The sequence below is a fragment of the Leopardus geoffroyi genome, chromosome B2, assembly GCF_018350155.1.
Source record: "Leopardus geoffroyi isolate Oge1 chromosome B2, O.geoffroyi_Oge1_pat1.0, whole genome shotgun sequence".
In the NCBI taxonomy this organism is placed as follows: domain Eukaryota; kingdom Metazoa; phylum Chordata; class Mammalia; order Carnivora; family Felidae; genus Leopardus; species Leopardus geoffroyi.
Genome location: NC_059332.1, coordinates 137,191,571 through 137,211,190, shown reverse-complemented (window position 1 = coordinate 137,211,190; position 19,620 = coordinate 137,191,571). Strand labels below are relative to the sequence as shown.

Below are 19,620 nucleotides of genomic sequence, written 5' to 3'. Positions count from 1 at the left end.
AATGTTTATTTATTTATTTATGAGAGGGGTGGGGCAGAGAGAGAGGGAGAGAGAACATCCCAAGCAGGCTCCACACTGTCAGTGCAGAGCCCGACGCAGGACTCACACCCACAAACTGGGAGATCATGACCTGAGCCGAACTCAAGAGTTGGATGTTTGACCGACTGAGTCACGCAGGCGCCCCAGCAGTGAGTTTCAAATATGGGCTGAACCTGAAATCACTGACCGTGTGCTTTTCACCCCCGTCAACCTTTTTCTTTAGAGCAATCTGGATACTCAGCCGTGTCAGGCCCACACCAGGGTCTCATTAATGGATTTTTGCTGCTAGCTATTACTAGATAATAATAGAGCTGAGAAATATTGCCTGTGGCCCTCCCAAACTCCTGCTTACAGCCTGACTCAGTAGGAAAACACCTTCAAAAGTACCCCTGCCCTCGTGTCCTTGACCATCTACTCTGCATCCATCAACTGCTTTCATCTGTCATTTCTCTCCTCCTTTTTCCTTCGGTCATTGGCTTCTTTCTCACAAGTTCCTTATTCTCTGCTTAAAAACATTCCAGAGTTATTCCAAATATTAAACTGCATTAAACAAAACAAACAGATCAATGTTTCCTGGTAGCCAGATCGTTCTACAGGTTTCATACCATATTTACTCACCTTTACTGCCTGGTTAAAAAAAAAAATTACCAATACTCCTTTACCATAACTGTATTTCTTAAGCCAAATGCATTGTGTTTAGGTATTTTTAGGTCTCATTATACTATCCTGCCGTTTGTTTGACAGAGGATACCATCGGTCCCCGAACTTTAGTGTATCTAAGGCTCCCCTGAGGTGCTTGTGAAAAGTGCCAGTTCCCCGGCCACACCCCCAGAGGTTCTAATTCGGGAGAAGTGGGTTGGAATCTAGCCAGGAGTCTGCATTTATCCATTTATCTGAGGCCGACCAAGCGAATCTAATCAAGGGGCATTCAGATCACTAACCAACACTTCTTTTTAAAATTTTGTTATTGAATATATGTGCCATGTACCGTTGTGTAAATTTAAGGTGTACGATGTGTTACTTTGATACATTGATCTGTGATAGTGTGGTTGCCCCTGTAGCGATAGTTACCACAATTCATAATTGCACAATTATTGTTGTCTTTACTCATTTACTGTGCATTAGATCTGTACAGCTCATTTACTGCTTGTTGTAAGTTTGCACCCTCAAGCAACATCAGTCTTACCCCCCGCCCCACCACTACCCCCTTTTAAAATTCATTCTCTTCAGGGGCGCCTGGGTGGCGCAGTCGGTTGAGCGTCCGACTTCAGCCAGGTCACGATCTCGTGGTCCGTGAGTTCGAGCCCCACGTCAGGCTCTGGGCTGATGGCTCAGAGCCTGGAGCCTGTTTCTGATTCTGTGTCTCCCTCTCTCTCTGCCCCTCCCCCGTTCATGCTCTGTCTCTCTCTGTCCCAAAAATAAATAAACGTTGGAAAAAAAAAATTAAAAAAAAAAATTCATTCTCTTCATCCATTCCCTTTCAGGGTGAAATACATCCTTTCATTGGGCCTCGCTCTGTGCCAATAATACCTAAAGCAATGGCATAAACCCTGACCTCTCCTCGACACCTGTGAACTACACTTCTATGCCTGTCTACCCGACCTGCAGACTCGTCGTATTGCAAACTTCCTGCACCATTAACCCCGTGAACTTGTTCCTCATCCATTCCCTCGGAGACGGCAGCATCCATATAATCACATCATTTTTAACTCCTTCTGCCTCCCGTCATGGCAGTTCATGAATTTAGCAATCCCCGCCCCACCCCTGTCCCTGGCTCCCCAAGTGCAGGCTTTTGATGTAGCTGCTTGGGTTATTCTGTTTACTTCCAGAATGGTCTTCCATATGAGCCTCACTTCAAACTCACATACTCAAAATCAGAACTGATCCTGTCATTCCTGGGCTAATACGTCTTGGCCACATTCCTACTTATCTTTAAAGTTCACACAAAGCCAGTATGGTGTCACGGCAGGCCTTTTATAATCTTAGCCTATCCATCCGTCTTACTTCAACACAACTACATCTCTCTTCGGCTTCTCTTCCCACCACCCCCACCCCCCCAGCCCCCACCCCCCTAGCATTATGGCACTCTGCCTCCCATATCTCTGATTTTCTTTCCTGTGTTTCCTAGGCCAGAAATCTTCTGCTTGGCTAGTATCCACCTGTCAAGATGCAGCTCAAATGTTATTTCTTCAACAAAGTCTCAGCTCCTCAGTGGCTGGGATGAACCTTCAGTCATCACTGTATTTCTGTCGCCTAGCTCCATGGCTACCTAGCATCATAGATGTTTGTAGAAAGAATACAGACCTGAACCAATGGAGACTGAACGAGCGAATGAATGATTACTGAAGACGGCCAGACAGAACTGATTCCTCCCTATTTATTAGCCAGGGACTTGGTTCATTAGTTTAGTTCTTATCACACTGTGTTATGTTTCACTGTTGATATGTCCAGCTTTCCAGTCAGATCGTGCATTTCATAGGAAAATAATCAAGTCTTATTTATTTTGTCTTTCCAGCATCTTACACATAGGATGTCCACACAGGATTGTTAGATAAGTGGCAATCTTAACCAAACTGGTTTTTACTTCTTCCTGGAAAGAATGGGAAAACATTTTTTAAAAACATACTGTGTAGAAAATACTGCATTGAACTAGGCTTTGCAGGCGAAGGCTAGATGGTGGTCGGCCCTGGATCTGCCCTCTGCTGCTTGTAGCCCAAAGGGTCCTCAGTTACCTTTAACGAGATCTGACATTAAGTGCATGTGATCGCTCACTGATCATTCGTCTCAAGTGTGCTTTCTTCTTTTAGCTGAGTTTGCCACAAGGGTGCTGGAATAAATCCCACCAGGGCTGGAGTAATCAGAACCATGAGTGTGTTATCTGTTTTGGTGCCGACCAATTGGAAATGTTCATTTTTTGCTCTCAGGTATTCTTCAGATTAGTATAAATTACATAATTTGTGGAAATAACAATTTTGGTGACCACCATAGTAACCTGTTACTATAGCTATGTTGAACATCATCATAGCTGATATTTATTGAATGTTTCCCATATACCCTGCATCATTCAACTCATTCAGATCTCACACGTACTCTTCCTTTACCTTCATTTTATAGAGATGAGGAAATGGAGACCCAGGGAGGGTGTACAACTGCCCAAAGTCACAGCCAGTAAGTGGCTGAGCTGAGCTGGACTTTGATTTTAGGCAACTTGGCTTTAGACTGAGTGCTCACTTTTGCTCACAAGGGAAACTTGAGTGGGGCCTCTCACTGAAGGTGAAGTCTCTCCTCTGCCCACAGGGTAAAGAAGCTGAAGGAGACCCTGGTGGCCGTACAGCAGCTGGATAAGAACATGAGCAGCCTGAGGACGTGGCTGGCTCACATCGAGTCAGAGCTGGCCAAGCCCATAGTCTATGATTCCTGTGACTCGGATGAAATACAGAAAAAGCTTACTGAGCAGCAGGTAAAACTTAAATCAACTAAAGGAAGTAAGTAGGCTCTTGAACATCTGTGCTCCTGGCCAGGATACAGAGGTGGATGTGAGACGGTGAATGAATCGAGAAGGAAAATCAGGAGGGAGCTAGACAAGATTGCTGAGAAAGGGGAGGGAGGCTAGGGCATGGCAGGTGTTTGGGGCCAAGAGGTCCCACGTCACCAAGGAGTTAAGTCTTAAGAAGCTATGCTGTCTTGGGGGTTAATGTCATTGGTCCACGAAGAAGACATCCTAAACTACTTGGGTTGCAGTGATGTCTCCATAACAGAGCAGGCAGTTTTGTTTATTTCTGTGTAGGTCACTAGCCCACCACTACATGCATAGAAAGGAGCTTTTTTTTTCTGCATTTGGTGTTTGAATACAGATTACAGTGCATTCTTAGAGTTTTTAGAGTCTAAAACAATGGTTTTGCAAGGAGTGTTCCATGGCCTACAGAACACACGCTGTAATTTTACCGTAATGTGTGCACCAAAGGCGGCACATCACACTGGCCTACAATACACCATCCGCCAGAGTAAAAAAGAATGACCATGAAAAGTGAAAAATGCCCGCATAAAGGATTTTTCCCTCCTACTCCCCTTCGTTGTTCTTAATAAGCATAGCAGACTCCAGTTGTTGGTAGAAAAGACCAAAAATCCCCCATAAAAAATATTGCTACTCCATGCCTTTAGATTGTCCTCGAAAATTCTGTCCACGTTCTGGTTACTTCCATTACATTTAGGCCATTATAGCCAAGTTGCTTAATTTAAAAATACTACAAAATATAAACAGACCCATTTATCAATCTTACAAAATAGTCTATGTGCTTACTTTATTTCATGAACTATTTAAAGCAGTACAACTAGATATTAAAACATAGGTTTTAGATAGTGGGAATAGTTTAATATTTAAATCAACATTTATTTTTTTTAAAAATGTTAGCAGGACCTTTTCCCATTTTTGTAAGATTAAAGCCCTTGATGGATTCTCTTGTGTTTGAAATTCTGATAATTGAGCTGATAGCGGTTTGGGTTGGCCTCCAGCTCCCTGAATACTCCTGGAGAACATGGTAATGATCCCCACAAGTGAGAACTGGTTAAAAACAGTTACAATTCTAATAGCCAGTATTGTAATTTAGCAAATGTAAGAAAATCTAAACTGTATCTAAGTAAATATGGCAAATTGATCATATACATTTATAGCCTTACCCACTCCTAAACCCCAGTAAAATGAACGTAAAGGGAAAAGAAGGTCAAAACCCACAATGGCAAAGAGATGAGGAAAGAAGATGATAAAGATGACGGACACCCATTAGAATTTTGGAAGACCAGAGTGGATAGATGAATAGTTACTGCTATCAGCAGGATGGAGGATGGAGAAAGCTGGTTCATGCCATGGAAATACAAGAAGACTGGGTGGCCTGGGTGGCCTGGGTGGCTCAGTCGGTTGAGCGTCTGACTTCGACTCAGGTCATGATCTCATGGTCTGTGAGTTCGAGCCCCGCGTCGGGCTCTGTGCTGATGGCTCAGAGCCTGGAGCCTGCTTCAGATTCTGTGTCTCCCTCTCTCTCTGCCCCTCCCCCACTCATGCTGTGTCTCCCCCTCTGTCAAAAATAAATGAACATTAAAAAAAATTAAAAACAACAACAAAAAAAAGAAATGCAAGAAGACTCATGAAGTGCAGACAGCAAGTCTATAGGACTTTAAAATGGAAAATTGCTTGAAAATTTGAATAAGGAGCGGTTTGACTGGCAGATCCCCCTAATCCTAGGCAACTCCTGCCTGTTGACTCCAATAGAAAGCCCAAGGATCCTCCTTGGAGAGGGCAGCCCAGAGGGACTTTGGATTTGGGGCTACGGGGCACCATTGAGGCTGGAGCCACTATATGAAAAATAGATTAAATGAAATACTCTGTACCTGACGATATGACTCCCACTGCCCCAGCTCCCACCATGTTACTAGCCAGGTTTATATCACAGCCAGGACTAATGAAAGAATTTTAAAATCTAATTTAGTTATTCCATAATAGTCCCCCACAAAAAATTAAAAAGGAAGAAGTTATCAAATTAGTAATGTAAAAATGTTTTCCAAACTGAAAAGCTTATAGAGTAGACCCTTGAACAGCAACGATTTGACCTGCATGGCTCCACTTATATGTGGATTTTTTATGCAATAAAATATGTAGTACTACAGATGTATTTTCCCTTCCTTATGATTTTCTTTTTTCTAGCTTGCTTTATTGTAAGAATACAGCATATAATACATACAAAATGCAAAATATTTGTTATTTGATTGTGTTTTTGGTAAGGCTTCTAGTCAACAGTTGGCTATTAGTAGTCAAGTTTGGGGGGAGTCAAATGTTATACACAGATTTTCAGCTGGTGGGGAGTTGGTGCCATCAAGCTCCGCTTTGTTCAAGGATCAGCTGCACTTCTAGAGCATAAAATTACAAATGCCCAGGAAAATTAAAAACAAAGCAAAACCATTATAAAATTTCAGAACATGGGTGACAAAGGGAAGACCTTTATGGTTTCCAAGATGAAAAAATCTGATCCTCCAAAACAATGCTGGAAGCTAAAAGACAGTGACACGGTGCCTCCAGAAAGCTGAGAAAATTATTTATAATTTAGAATACTGCACCTGCCATTTAATATATAAAATATTTACCTCCTATGCATATATTCTCAGGAAGCTAATGAAAGATGTCACGTATACTAAAAAACGAGAAGAAAAATAATATAAAACCTGAGAGAGAAGAAAATTCCCAGGACGGATGGTGAAGGAACATCCCAGATGCCAGCTGCCCTGAAGCCTGGAGAATCCCTGTTCACATTGGAGTAGGGAGTTGGCTCCTCTGGGATGGATGTCTACTAGGAGTAAGACAGTTGAACTGGATAACCTAATGGGCTTAACCATAATGGAAGGAGTTGTATTAACTCCATAAGATAAAGGATGGAGGCTAGGAATGTTCATGTTTTAAAGAGAGGAGAGAGCTACTGATTCCATAAATGCAATATATATATATATATATATATATATATATATATATATATGAAAAGAAATATAACCATAGTATAGGCTGTTGCTCAGATGTGAAAAATATTAAGTAATCATGTTAAATAACCACGGTATTGCTCTAGCTAGAAGATGTGCTCAAACAGTAACTGGAGCCCTGGGAGTCAGCTTGAAGTTGATTCCGTCTCTACTATAGAAGCATAGATAATGTCGAAATTTTAAAAATCAAGAAATAGCAACATAAACTTGTTACTTAGAAATACAGAAATTAAAACAGGAAGACAGAGCTCCAAGAGATGGAAATGGTTATTTCTGGAAAATGAGAATCAGGAGTGAAAAGGGAACTAATTCACTGGAAGCTTGGCAGTAGTTTCTGACTTTTTAATATTTTAATATATGTTCATATTGCCTTTTAATTAAATTTTAAGTTAAAGTTGAAAAAAAAAAAAAGGAAACAACTATATGCCAATGGTTAGAAGTAAAGACTCCCTGGGTTCAAACTGGGCTTCACCTCTTTGCCGCATAGCCCAGGGCCATGTAATGAACTATTTAATCCTCAGATTCCTTATATACAGAATGCTGATCACCAGAGTGCATGGTTCACAGTGTTATTATAAAAATTAACATGAAAATTATTTAGCACAGCACCTAGAACAAAGTGGGTGCTTAGTAAATTTTACTTCAATTCTATCACATTCACTACAGTTTCTTTTGTGGCAAATGTTAACCACGATTCTGTAAAAAATTATAGCATTTGTGATCCATGTTGTAAAAGGCAGATAAAGTAGTAATCTGTCTCCAAAGGGGAAAATTCCTTTGAATATTTAAAAAGAGATTAAACTGATAAGAAATACATGTTCTTCTGTTCCCCTCTGTGGGGTTTCTATATGTTTCTCTTGCCAGTGTACTTAATGATTACATACTTAATTGGGCAGAAATATATGTAGACTTGAGATGGGTTCAGAGAACATTTTGTCAAATTTCTCTGTGTTATGGATGAATAAGGATAAATTCAGAAACGCTATATGTCAATTCAGGACCATTATCAATGAAGGTTAAAGCTGAAACTAAACTCTTTATCTGTATTAGAGCATTTAATCATAATTATAACACCCCTCAAGCTTATTTCATAAATTGATTTTAACAGAAACTTTTGAGCAGATGCACAAGGGGTCTTTTCTCTGATATTTACTGTGGGAATCTGGTTGAGCTCCTGGATATAAATTTCACAAAACTGTGCAGCCCCACCCATGACTGGGTCCTCTGGAATTTTTAACTCAATTGTCTATGTTGGGCCTCCAGCAATCTGTCAGTTACAGTTCTGGTTTTCATATCCTGGCCCTTGTTTCCACAATGGTCTCCCCATGAGTGTCTGCTCCAGGGTAGAGGAGTCACATCGTCTATATGGCTATATAGGTTATTTCTGACTTAAGCCTCCCTCACAAAAAGGCCAGCAAGCAACTATCTATAAACAAGGCACCACTGTAAAATTCCCAAAACCCAACCGTGAGGATAAAGCACCCACTCGGACCCCAGAGACCAGAAGGACCACATAAAAAAGGGTAACAGGAGTGACCACACTCTGACCACATTGTCCTTCATGGCTGGCATGGAGCTGCACTGAGAGGGCACCTCATGGCCAAGATGGGCATCTGGCTTCCCTGGCTCCCGCACCCTTCTCAGGAAGCCCACTTGGATCTCATCTCCTAAGAATCACTAAGGGATCTTGTATAGCTTGACTATTGGGGATGAGTTAGTGAGTGAGAAGGGGGCTGAGGCTTATGGCAGCCAGCACTCACGTCTTGGCAGACTGCATTCCTGTTTGCAGCTGCACCCAAACAGAGATCCCAGCCTGTGTCTCTGCCCATCAGCAGGCCCAGCCAGTGGCCCTGTCTGACCTGGGAGTTCACTTGGCCGTTTTGCCTGATTTGGGTCCCCAGACAATGGGCCATACTGACTTTGGAGCCCTAGAAACCATCTGACCTGGGTAGGGAAGCCAATTCCTAGCCCCGCCCAACAGCTGAGCATAGCCTTCATCCTTCCCCACCAGGAAGCCTGGCCAGAGAACCCAGGCAGCCACGGAACCCATCCAATAGCCCTGCTTGAGCAGGGAGCCAAGCCAGGAGCCCTACCCAACTGCTGAGCATAGCTTCTGGCCCTGCATCATCAGGGAGTCTGGACAGTGACCTTGGACAACCTCAGAGCTCAACCTACAGCCTTGCCCAGCCACAGAGCCCAGCCTACAACCTTACCCAGCCATAGAGCCCAGATGGTAACCCTACTCAGCAGTGGAATCCAACCTATGGCCTTGTCTGATTGCTGAACATAGCATGCAACCTTATTCGGGCAGGGAGCCTAGCCGTGACTCCAGCCAACCACCAAGCATAGCCTGTGATCCCACATGACAAGAAAGCCTGGACAGTGACCCAGCTCAACCACAGAGCATAGTCTCTAGCCCCACACACTTTGTGGTACAGCTGAATGTCCATCTTTATCAGAGAGCCCAGCCAGTAACTTTGCCCAATAGGGTAACACAGCCAGTGGCCCACCTGATGGCAAAGCCAAGACTATCACCTCACCTAATTCCAGGGCATGGCCTACAGCCCTGCCTATGGCTCCACCTGAACACAGAGTCCAGCTGGTAGCACCATGTGGTCTGATAGCACGGCCTGATATCCCACTTAACCAGGAGTGATTGTGGAGCCCGGCCTGTAGCCGTACCTAATCACAGAGTCCAACCAGGCACTGCCTTGTTAGGGAGCACAGTCTGTGACCTCACCCAACTAGCGATGATCGCAGAGCCTCACCAGCAAAACAAGTCTCAACAAATTCAAGAAAATGTAAATTATATAAAGTGTCTTTTCCAACTACAGTGATGTGAAACTGGAAATCGAGAATAGGAAGAAAGCTAGAAAATTCACAAATCCACGGAAATTAAACAGCACACTTCTTCTGATCAAAGAAGAAAACGAGGAAAATTTAAAAATATCTTGAGATAAAAAAAGGAAACACACAACATACCATAACTTATGGAGTCCAACAAAAGCAATTCTAAGAGGGAAGTTTATAGTGATAAATGCTTATATGAAGGAAAAAATCTCAAATAAATAACTGTACCTCAAGGAACTAAAAAGGAACAAACTAAACCCAAAATTGGCAGAAGGAAGGAAATAAGAAAGATTAGAGCAGAAATAAATGAAATAGAGAATAGGAAAACAGCATAAAAGATTAAAAAAACGGAGCTGGTTCTTTGAAATGATAAACAAAATTGAAAAACCTTTAGCTAGACTAGCCAAGAAAAGCAAAGACAGAGGACCCAAATAAGTAAAAACTATAAATGAAAATGGAGACATTACAAGAAATACAAAGGATCATGAGAGAAATGGGTAAATGCCTGGAAACATGCAACTTGCCAAGACTGAATTAGGGAGAAATAGAAAATATAAACAGACCCATAATGAGTAAGGAGGCAGAATCAGTAATCAAAACCCTCCCAACAAAGAAAAGTCCAGGACCAGATGATTTCACAGGTGAAATCTACCAAACATTAAAGCCATGTCTTCTTACTCTTAAAAAAAATTGAGGAGAAGGGCACACTCTGAAATTCATTTTATAAGGCCAGCATTACCTTGATACCAAAGCCAGATAAGGACACTATAAGAGAAGAAAACTATAGGCCAATATCCACAATAAATACAGGTGCAGAAATTCTCAACAGAGTACTGGCAAACCAAATTCAACAGCACATTAAAAGGATCATACACCATGATTTAGTTGGATTCATCCCTGGGATGCAAGAGTGGTTCAGCATATGCATATAAAAATAAATGTGATACTTTACATTACTAGAATGAAATATAAAAATAGTATTACCTCAATAGATGCAGAAAAAGCATTTCACAAAATTCCAATGATAAAAATTCTCAACATAGTGGGTATATAAAGGAAATGTACATCAACATAATAAAGGCTATACGATTAGCCCACAGCTAACATCATACTCAGTGGTAAAAGGTTGAAAGCTTCTCCTCTAAGATCAGAAACAAGACAGGGGTGCACACTTTCACCAGGCCCATTCACCATAGTACTCAAAATCCTAGCCAGAGTAATCAGACAAGAAAAAAAATAAAAGGCATCTAAATCAGACAGGGTGATACAAAATTTTCTTTGTTTGTAGATGACATAATCTTACATATAGAAAATCTTAAACACTCTACCAAAAAACTGTTGGAACTAATAAATTCAGTAAAGTTGCAGGATACAAATTTAACATACAAAAATCAGTGGCATTTCTTTTTTTAAGTTTATGTATTTATTTTGAGAGAGAGAGAACAGGGGAGAGGCAGAGAGAGAGAGAGAGAGGGAAAGAGAGAATCCCAAGCAGGCCCCACACCATCAGCTCAGAGCCTGATGAGAGGCTCAATCTCATGAACCATGAGATCATGACCTGAGCTGAAATCAAGAGTTGGATGCTCAACTGACAGCCACCTAGGCGCCCCAGTTGCATTTCTGTACACCAATAATAAACTACCTGGAAAAAAAGAAAAGAAAACAATTCCTTTATAATTGCATCAAAAACAATGAAATACTTAGGAATAAATCTAACCAAGGAACTGAAAGATCTCTACACTGAAAACTATTAAGACACCGATGAAAGACATTAAAGAAGACACAAATAACTGGAAAGATACCCCATGTGTGTAGATTGGAAGAATTAATATTGTTAAAATGAGCATACAGCCAAAGCTATCTATTGATTCAATACAACCCCAGTCAAGATTTCAATGGCACTTTTTACAGATATAGACAAAATAATTCTAAAATGTATATGGAATCACAAAAGATCCCAAATAGCCAAAGCAATCCTGAGAAAGAACAAAGCTGGAGGTATCACAGTTATTTATTTCAAACTATGTTATAAAGGTATAATAATCAAAACTGTATGATACTGGCATGAGAACAGACACATAGACCAATAGAACAGAATTGAGAGCCCAAAAATACACCCATGCATATATGGTCAACTAATGTTTGACAAGGGAGCCAAGAATATCCAATGGGGAAAGGATAGTCTCTTCAAAAAATAATCTTGGAAAAACTGGACATTCACGTGCCAAAGAGTAAAGTGGACCCCTATTTTATACCACTTACAAAAATTAACTCAAAATAATGTATTAAAGACTTACATGGAAGACCTGAAACCATAAAACTTCTAGAAGAAAACACAGGGGAAAATCTTGTTGACATTGATTTTGGAGATGATTTTTTAGATATGGCACCAAAAGTACAACCAAAAAATAAATAAATAAACAAACAAACAATTTGGATTAAATGAAGCTAAAAAGCTTCTGCAAAGCAAAAGTAATGATCGACCAAATGAAAAAGCAACCTCTGCAATCAGAGAGAATATTTGCAAACCACATGTCTGAGAAGGATAATATCCAGAATATATAAGGAACTCCTACAACTCAATAGCAAAAACAAAAACGAAACAAAACAAAAATAATCCAGTTTTACAAATGGGCAACAGACACGAGTAGGCATTTTTCCAAAGAAGATATTAAAATTACCAACAGGTACATGAAAATGTTCAACATCATTAATCATCATGGAAATGCAAATCAAAACCACAAAGAGATACCACCTCACACTTGTTAGAATGGCTATTATCAAAAAACCAAGAAAAAACCAAAAGATGTGGAGAGAGCAGAGCCCTAGTGCACTATTGGTGAGAATGTAAGTCAGTATCATCACTATGGAAAACATTATGGAGGTTCCTAAAAAAATTACAAATAGAGCTACCATATGATCCAGAAATTCCACTTCTGGGTAGATTTTGGAAAGAAATGAAATCACTATCTTAAAAAGGTGTCTCCACCCACCACATTCATTGGAGCATTATTTACAACAGCGAATACATGAAAACAGTCTAAGTACCCATAATTTGATAAATGGATAAAGAAAATGTGGTATATATGCAAAGTGGAGTATTATTCAGTCATAAAAAAGGAGATACTGCCATTTCCAACAACGTGGATGAACCTTAAAGTCATCATACTAAGTGAAATAAGTCTGACAGAGAAAGACAAATGCTGTATGATCTCACTAATATGTGGACTCTAAAAAAAATTGAACTCATAGAAACAGAGAGTAGATTAGTGGTTGCCAAAGATGGGGGTGATGGTGAGGGAAATGGATGAAGGTTGTCAAAGGGTACAAACCTGTAGTTATAAGATGAATCCATTCTGGAAATGTAATGTTCAGCATGATGACTATAGTTAACAATACTGTGTTGCATATTTGAAAGTTGCTGAGAGAGTAGATCTTAAAAGTTCTCAACACACACACACACATACATACACTGTAACTATGTGAGGTCATAGATATTAGTTAAACGTATTGTGGTAATCATTTCACAATATATACATACATCAAATCATCACATCATGCATCTTAAGCTTACAGAATGTTATATGTCTGTTATATCTCAATAAAGCTGGAAAGTACTTTTTTGAGTACTTGGGGGAAGTTAAATCAAGTGCCATAACTTTTTTAAATGCATTGATTATGTTGATGTACCTAACACTACTTACAAATGTATATCCTTCTACAAAAGGCATTTTAACACCTAAAATTTACTTAGTGATCTCATTCACAGATGTCTCTGTCTTCATCTTTGAGTAAATATTGAGTTCAATTTTATATTTTTTTAGATCAGCAGTTCTTGTGATGATTTCCCCATAACTGAAAGTGATAATGTAAGAGATCTGAGAGGACTGTTAGTGAAATAGAAATATTTTTATAGAATCTGTCTTCTGTCCATAAAATCTCCAAGTATTAATCAAAGGCACCGTTACTGCATTTGACAGTAAGCTAATGTTTGCATAGAAGACCTAGTAACGGCGTGTTAAAGAGAAAAATAGGAGGAAGAATATACACACAAAAATATAAATCTCAGCTACTTGAATAAGTTGAGGAATTCTCATTAGAACAAGAATAAAGTTAGGAAAAATCCAAGAATAGTTTTAAAAACAAGGAAAACACAGTAAGGACCTTGATGAATAGGGCAAGCAAAATTACCAGTAGCCCGCTTTAAATAATGAAATACTTTGAGCAAATTGAGTTAAAAGCTTAATAGAAGGGGCGCCTGGGTGGCTTAGTCGGTTGGGCGTCTGACTACGGCTCAGGTCATGATCTCGCAGTTTGTGAGTTCGAGCCCCGCATCGGGCTCTGTGCTGACAGCTCAGAGCCTGGAGCCTGCTTCAGATTCTCTGTCTCCCTCTCTCTCTCTGCCCCTCCCCCACTCACACTCAGTCTCCCTCTCTCAAAAATAAAACATTTAAATTTTTTTTAAAGCTCAATAGAAAAAGTAACATACATTTTGCATTTACATTTTATGCAGTTAATATGAAGACTCTACGTGGCGGTATACTGGGGAAATTCAGTGCCTTGATTATCATCGTCATCTTTCTATTTCTGCCCTACCTTTAAAATTGCTCCCTGAGGAAGCTGTTGATGTTATGATGTCATACATGATAAGAGAACCTAGATCTTATAAATCATGGCACTTTTAGTGATTAGCTGTTTTAAGCAGTTTGCAGATCTTTGGAGATGAAATCCCATTTCTTAAGTGGCAGTACTTAATAAGAGCACATGTATTCCTTTGATTGGTTGATCGATATATTGGAATGGAAGTGGTAATCTGTCTGGGACAAGATTTACTTTTCAATCACTGAAGAAGCTAGTTTTACTCTTAATGTAATTAATGTAGTTTATTTCATTCGTTCCATTTATATTTTGGCATTGCTCACCTAGCCAGAATTTTCCTAGATTCGTTTTCTCATATTTTTGAGGTTGCCGTATTTTGTAAATGAAGTTGAAGAAACCTCATGCAAGGAAATAAGGTGTTTGTCAGGGTTTGGCCTAACCATCTATCAGTCAGTGAATACTGCCGCATCTCCTCGCATCTGTAGCCGAGTACGTGAATCAAGCATGGCTCCTTCCCCACAGGAGCTTCAGAGAGACATCGAGAAACACAGCACGGGTGTGGCGTCTGTCCTCAACCTGTGTGAGGTCCTGCTGCACGACTGTGACGCCTGTGCCACAGATGCGGAGTGTGACTCCATCCAGCAGGCTACGCGAAACCTGGACCGGCGGTGGAGGAATATCTGTGCCATGTCCATGGAGAGGAGGCTCAGGTAAGCTGGGAGGTTCAAGGAGCTGCGGCAGAGGAAGGACCAAAAAGAGAAAAAAGTGACCACCCAGAGTATCCATTGCTTACCACTTCCTTTTGTTTGCAATGCCCAAAAAGAGCACTGGTTTCCCCAACTTGCCGTCTTCTACATTTAGTTGGAAAACAAGTAGGTATACAGGTATTACAGTAGTCTCCCCCGACCTTGTCCCCCATTTCTCTTTCCATGGTTTCAGTTACCTACGGTTGAGCAGGATCCAGAAGCAGAAGATCTCGCCTTTTGATGTATAGTCAGAAGGTCAATAGCAGCCTAACGCTAGTCCCAACACCTAGGTCATTCCACTAACTTCATCCGTCATCACATCATCACAGGAAGGGTGAATGCAGTACGATAAGATATTTTGAGAGACAGAGACGACATTCACATAACTTTTATTACAGTAGATTGTTATGACTGTTCATTTTATCATTGGTTACTGTGGTTAATCTCTTACCGTGCCTAATTTTTAAATTAAACTTTATCATATGTGTGTCGAGGATAAAACAAAGGACATTTAGGATTTGGTGCTGTCCACAGTTTCAGGCATGTACTGGGAGTCTTGGAGCATATCCCACACGGATAAGGGGGGACTACTGTATGTGAATATAACAAGCCAAACTATGCCTGACCTAATAGTTTAGATATAATTCAAAAAAATAGAAATATGCCCTTGCTGAACAAGTATGTTTTTACAGAATTGGAGGTGTGAAAATAATATTATTTTTATTAAAAATGAAATAATAAAACAAAGCTTATCTTTGAAAAAAAAAACCTTTGAAATTCAAGGCAGTAAAAAGTAGTGTTGGGTTAGAAAATTACCATAACGATTTACAGTAACATGTAATCTTCTGTACTATTCGGAGAACTCTTGAAAAGTTAATATTTGCCTTGCTGTCATAGGTTAATTTTGATGAGGGTGAGTTTGATTTTGGACTTAAATGCGTTTTCAGACCTTAGTTTGATTTCAGTGGAACCTCGGCCGTGAGTTTTCCCTGCAAACATGGTGGTGTACTTCTGAACTCCCTTGCACATATATAGCACAGGTCACTTTATGTGCTTGTAATACACAATTTGACTAATTCCAAATCCAAAGCTGCAGGATGGGAAAAAAAAAAAAAAAAAAAAAAAAAACACCAAAACACACAGCTGTTTCATTTTAGCTCAAACAGTTGTCTCTTTTTCACTCTGGTCAGATTTGGCTGAAGGCACAGTTATTGTTTGGCACAACGGATGGTTGTTTGGGCTCTCTTAGCCCTGCTGCAGGCATCAAACAGGGTTCTGGAGCAAAAACAGTCCCCAAACAATCAGATTCTGTTTTTTCATTATCTGTCTCAGAATTGAAGAGACGTGGCGATTGTGGCAGAAGTTTCTGGACGATTATTCTCGTTTTGAAGATTGGCTCAAGATTTCAGAAAGGACAGCTGCCTTCCCCAGCTCTTCCGGGGTGCTCTATACAGTTGCCAAGGAAGAACTAAAGAAATTTGAGGTGATTTTTAATTCCACATATTTCATCCTTATTTTGCAATGAGCATAGCCAGCTAGTCGTTGGCGTCTCAAGACATAAACTAACTGTTTGCCCACACATTATTTGTTCAAACAACTGGGTGATGACTTTGTGGTCATCTTTATTACTGCCTCATAAGTAGGCAACGAAGGGGGGAAATGAGGTTTTTAGTTAAGAATATCAAGAATTACAAATGAAGTCACAATGATAAGAAATTCTATTACAAAACACAAATCATGATTCCCCAAAAAAGATCTTGGCATTTTTTTTATTTCATAATTCTTCACTATCAACCACCTAAGATGAGAATATGATGTTGTTTCATACTATCAAAATCTCTCTTCATATATTTTCTTGACTTTTGTTTTACCTAATTAGAGAATAGGTATATATATTTTTATTTAAAAAAAAATTTTTTTAATGTTTATTTATTTTTGAGAGAGAGAGAGCGAGCACGAGCAGGGGAGGGGCAGAGAGAGAGAGGGAGACACAGAATCTGAAGCAGGTTCCAGGCTCTGAGCTGTCAGCACAGAGCCCGACGTGGGGCTCGAACTCACAAATTGTGAGACCATGACCTGAGCCGAAGTCGGATGCCTAACCGACTGAGCCACCCAGGCGCCCAGGTATATGCATTTTTAAATCGTAGATAAAGTAGAGTTGGCTCCAGAATTAAGCAAGATAATTATAAGCCATTTCTAATGACAAATGAAGTGCAGTGCCATTCTTGAGTCACTAAGACGTTTCAATTACATAGAGACAAAAATAGCAGGCAATATAATCGTATTCATGAAGGAAATGTTCACTAACTGACCGCAGTATCTGGCCTGTTTGTGTGATCTTGTGTTCCTGTATCCCTGTGGGATGGTGATACCCCAACACCTGCCTCTCATTTTCACGAAGGAACCGACATAGCCTAAAGTTCACCATGTTTCAATTTGAAGTTTCTTTTTCCATCAGTTCCACTGATAGGCAGATGTGTGCTCCTAGATACTGACAGCAAAGTTCTGGTGCATGTATCTTACAAAAGTCATTCTTGGTTGCTAATTCTGCCTCAGGCTTCTTGAGATGTTTAAAAATAAGACTACAGGGGCGCCTGGGTGTCTCAGTCGGTTGAGCGTCTGACTTCGGCTCTCTTCTGCCAGCACAGAGCCTGCTTTGGATCCTCTGTCCCTCTCTCTCTGCCCTTGCCCCACTCATGCTCGCTCTCTCTGTCTCTCTCTCTCTCTCTCTCAAAAATAAGATCATGATGATAAAAAAAAAAAAAATAAGACTAAAAATCCAGCCAAATCCAGCTGAATTCATTTTTACCTCAGTTTACCTGGCTTTTTTTGAGGCCAGTTAGAGTAAGTATGAAGTTTGGTTTTTGTGCTTGTGGGGTTTGTAATCAAAGAGTCATAGACGAGCAGCTATCTGAATCTATAAAAATGCTCAAATACTATGTTAAATAAATAAGAGTTATCCTGATGTCTCAATATGGATTCATGTGTCACTCTGCCACTAAATTCCAGGAAAATAATTTCGTATCTAAAATGTTTTCCCTTTGAAAATTTCTAGTGCAAAACCACAGTGAGCTATACAGTAGAGTTGAGGTCCTCCCGGCGTGAGCCAGTGCTAGGGAGGTATCCATGTAATCCCATCTTATTATGCTGTGTTTCATAAAGGTTAAAACCTCCTCTAATTGGCTTATACTACTAAGCAGATTATGTACAGTCCTTTCTGATGCTATTTTAGACGCTCAGATTTTATGGCAAAAGTTAACCATATGGTTAGCTTCTATAATAAATGATTTTATCATTTATCTTTTAGTTAATGTTCTTAAGAAACAGAAATAAACTAAAGAAAAAAACAAAACAAAACAAAATTTGAGGGCAGTCTTTGCCTGTTCAAATGCGTGCAGATTTGGGATGGACCTGGCTACCTACCCGTGGTGCCTGTCGTCACGCCAATGGGAAAACATATTCTGTGACTCCCAATAATGGCAAAAGCTGAACTCTCCTTACCACTTCCTTTTCTGGAGAAATCATTTAAATTGTTTTGTAGAATAGGAGATTAGCTTTCCTAAGATGAAGTCTCTTAAAGCAACTCTCCAAAGGAAAGCCATATCTGAGGCACAGATGTGCTAGAAAGTAAACAGCGTGACGAGCCAAAGGAAGAAGAATTCGGCGATTTAGAGGAGTTCAGACCACTTCATCGTACAATTTTCTGTGTGTTGTTGGGCTAAACATCACTAATAAATCGTACACATGAGTTTGAAAACAAAGCTTCATTTTATGTTGGCCAAATGATTCTTAATGGTAGAACTATGTTGTACTGCAGAGAGCAAGAAGAAAGAAGAAAGAGTTTACCTTTAGAAACTTGAAACTATTACATAGGGTAACCTCAAAAATAGACACAAGAGGTCTACATTTTAATCATTTAAAAACTATTTTTTAATGTTTTTATTTTTGAGAGGGAGACAGAGTGACTGGGAGAGGGGGCAGAGAGAGAGAGAGGGAGACACAGAGTCGGAAGCAGGCTCCAGGCTCTGAGCTGTCAGCACAGAGCCCGACGTGGGGCTCGAACTCACAAGCTGTGAGATCATGACCTGAGCCTGAGTTGGATGCCTAACCGACTGAGCCATCCAGGCGCCCCTAAAAACTAACTTTTAATCATTAAAAGTGACAGTGTGGTTATGAAATTTGTCCCAGATATGTGAACTGTACCAAGAATGAAGGATGATTGATAAAACATGTTAGAAATAAATGATTGTAAAAATAAATAAATAAATAGACATTACAGCATATGGTGGTGCATAAGCTCTAAAATGTTTTATAAAAAAATGAATAATTCATGGGAACAACAAAAAAGAAATAGAGCATGTTCCAAACTTTTCTCTCAGGTTACGTGAATTTTACTATACTGTTTTTCTTAAAAGTTAATAACAGCCTGCATTTAGAAACCTTCTGCAAAGAATTGTTTTTAGTTTTTTTAATGGACATCAGAATTGAGGCAGTTTCTGGATCTTTAGGAGATTGCATCTTTAGCAAATAAAGAGAAATTTCTGTTACAGACATCTTTGCTCAGTATTGACATCAGAAATTTTTGAAACTTTAAGCGCACATAAATATTTGTGTAATTAGTATGTTTCATGGGAAAATTTTTTCAAGCTGTTCATCATTTAAAAAACTATAATATATGAACATATGTATATCATACATGTATATGTATTTGTATATATCCATACATAGTTGTTAATATTTACCAATTCCTTTCATATTTTTGTTTGATCTACTTCCTTCCTTTAAGCCACACTGGTCATATTACTCTGTTTATTAATAAGGGGAAGTAAACCCTCATTAGAAATTGCCGTTTTGGGGGCACCTG

At 39.8% G+C, this 19,620-nt stretch overlaps 1 protein-coding gene and 1 long non-coding RNA gene across 24 annotated transcripts in view; one reads left to right on the top strand and one right to left on the bottom strand.

Annotated features, from left to right (window-relative positions):
- SYNE1 (spectrin repeat containing nuclear envelope protein 1) overlaps nucleotides 1-19,620 on the top strand; it is a 482,603-nt gene that overhangs the window by 429,364 nt on the left and 33,619 nt on the right. For all 23 annotated transcript variants that reach the window (XR_006717653.1, XM_045500062.1, XM_045500061.1 and 20 more), the window contains 3 exons: nucleotides 3,337-3,499; nucleotides 14,533-14,720; nucleotides 16,089-16,239. Coding sequence is in view for 22 of the 23 variants with exons in the window: in XM_045500062.1 (XP_045356018.1) it covers nucleotides 3,337-3,499; nucleotides 14,533-14,720; nucleotides 16,089-16,239 (502 nt within the window). In the remaining variant the exon portion in view is untranslated. The remainder of the gene's footprint in view (nucleotides 1-3,336; nucleotides 3,500-14,532; nucleotides 14,721-16,088; nucleotides 16,240-19,620) is intronic.
- On the bottom strand, nucleotides 957-19,539 carry LOC123609186. The gene is made up of 3 exons (XR_006717658.1): nucleotides 19,529-19,539; nucleotides 7,223-7,230; nucleotides 957-1,263 (listed from the first exon to the last, which is right to left on the bottom strand). It is a non-coding gene; the product is annotated as an uncharacterized LOC123609186 (long non-coding RNA).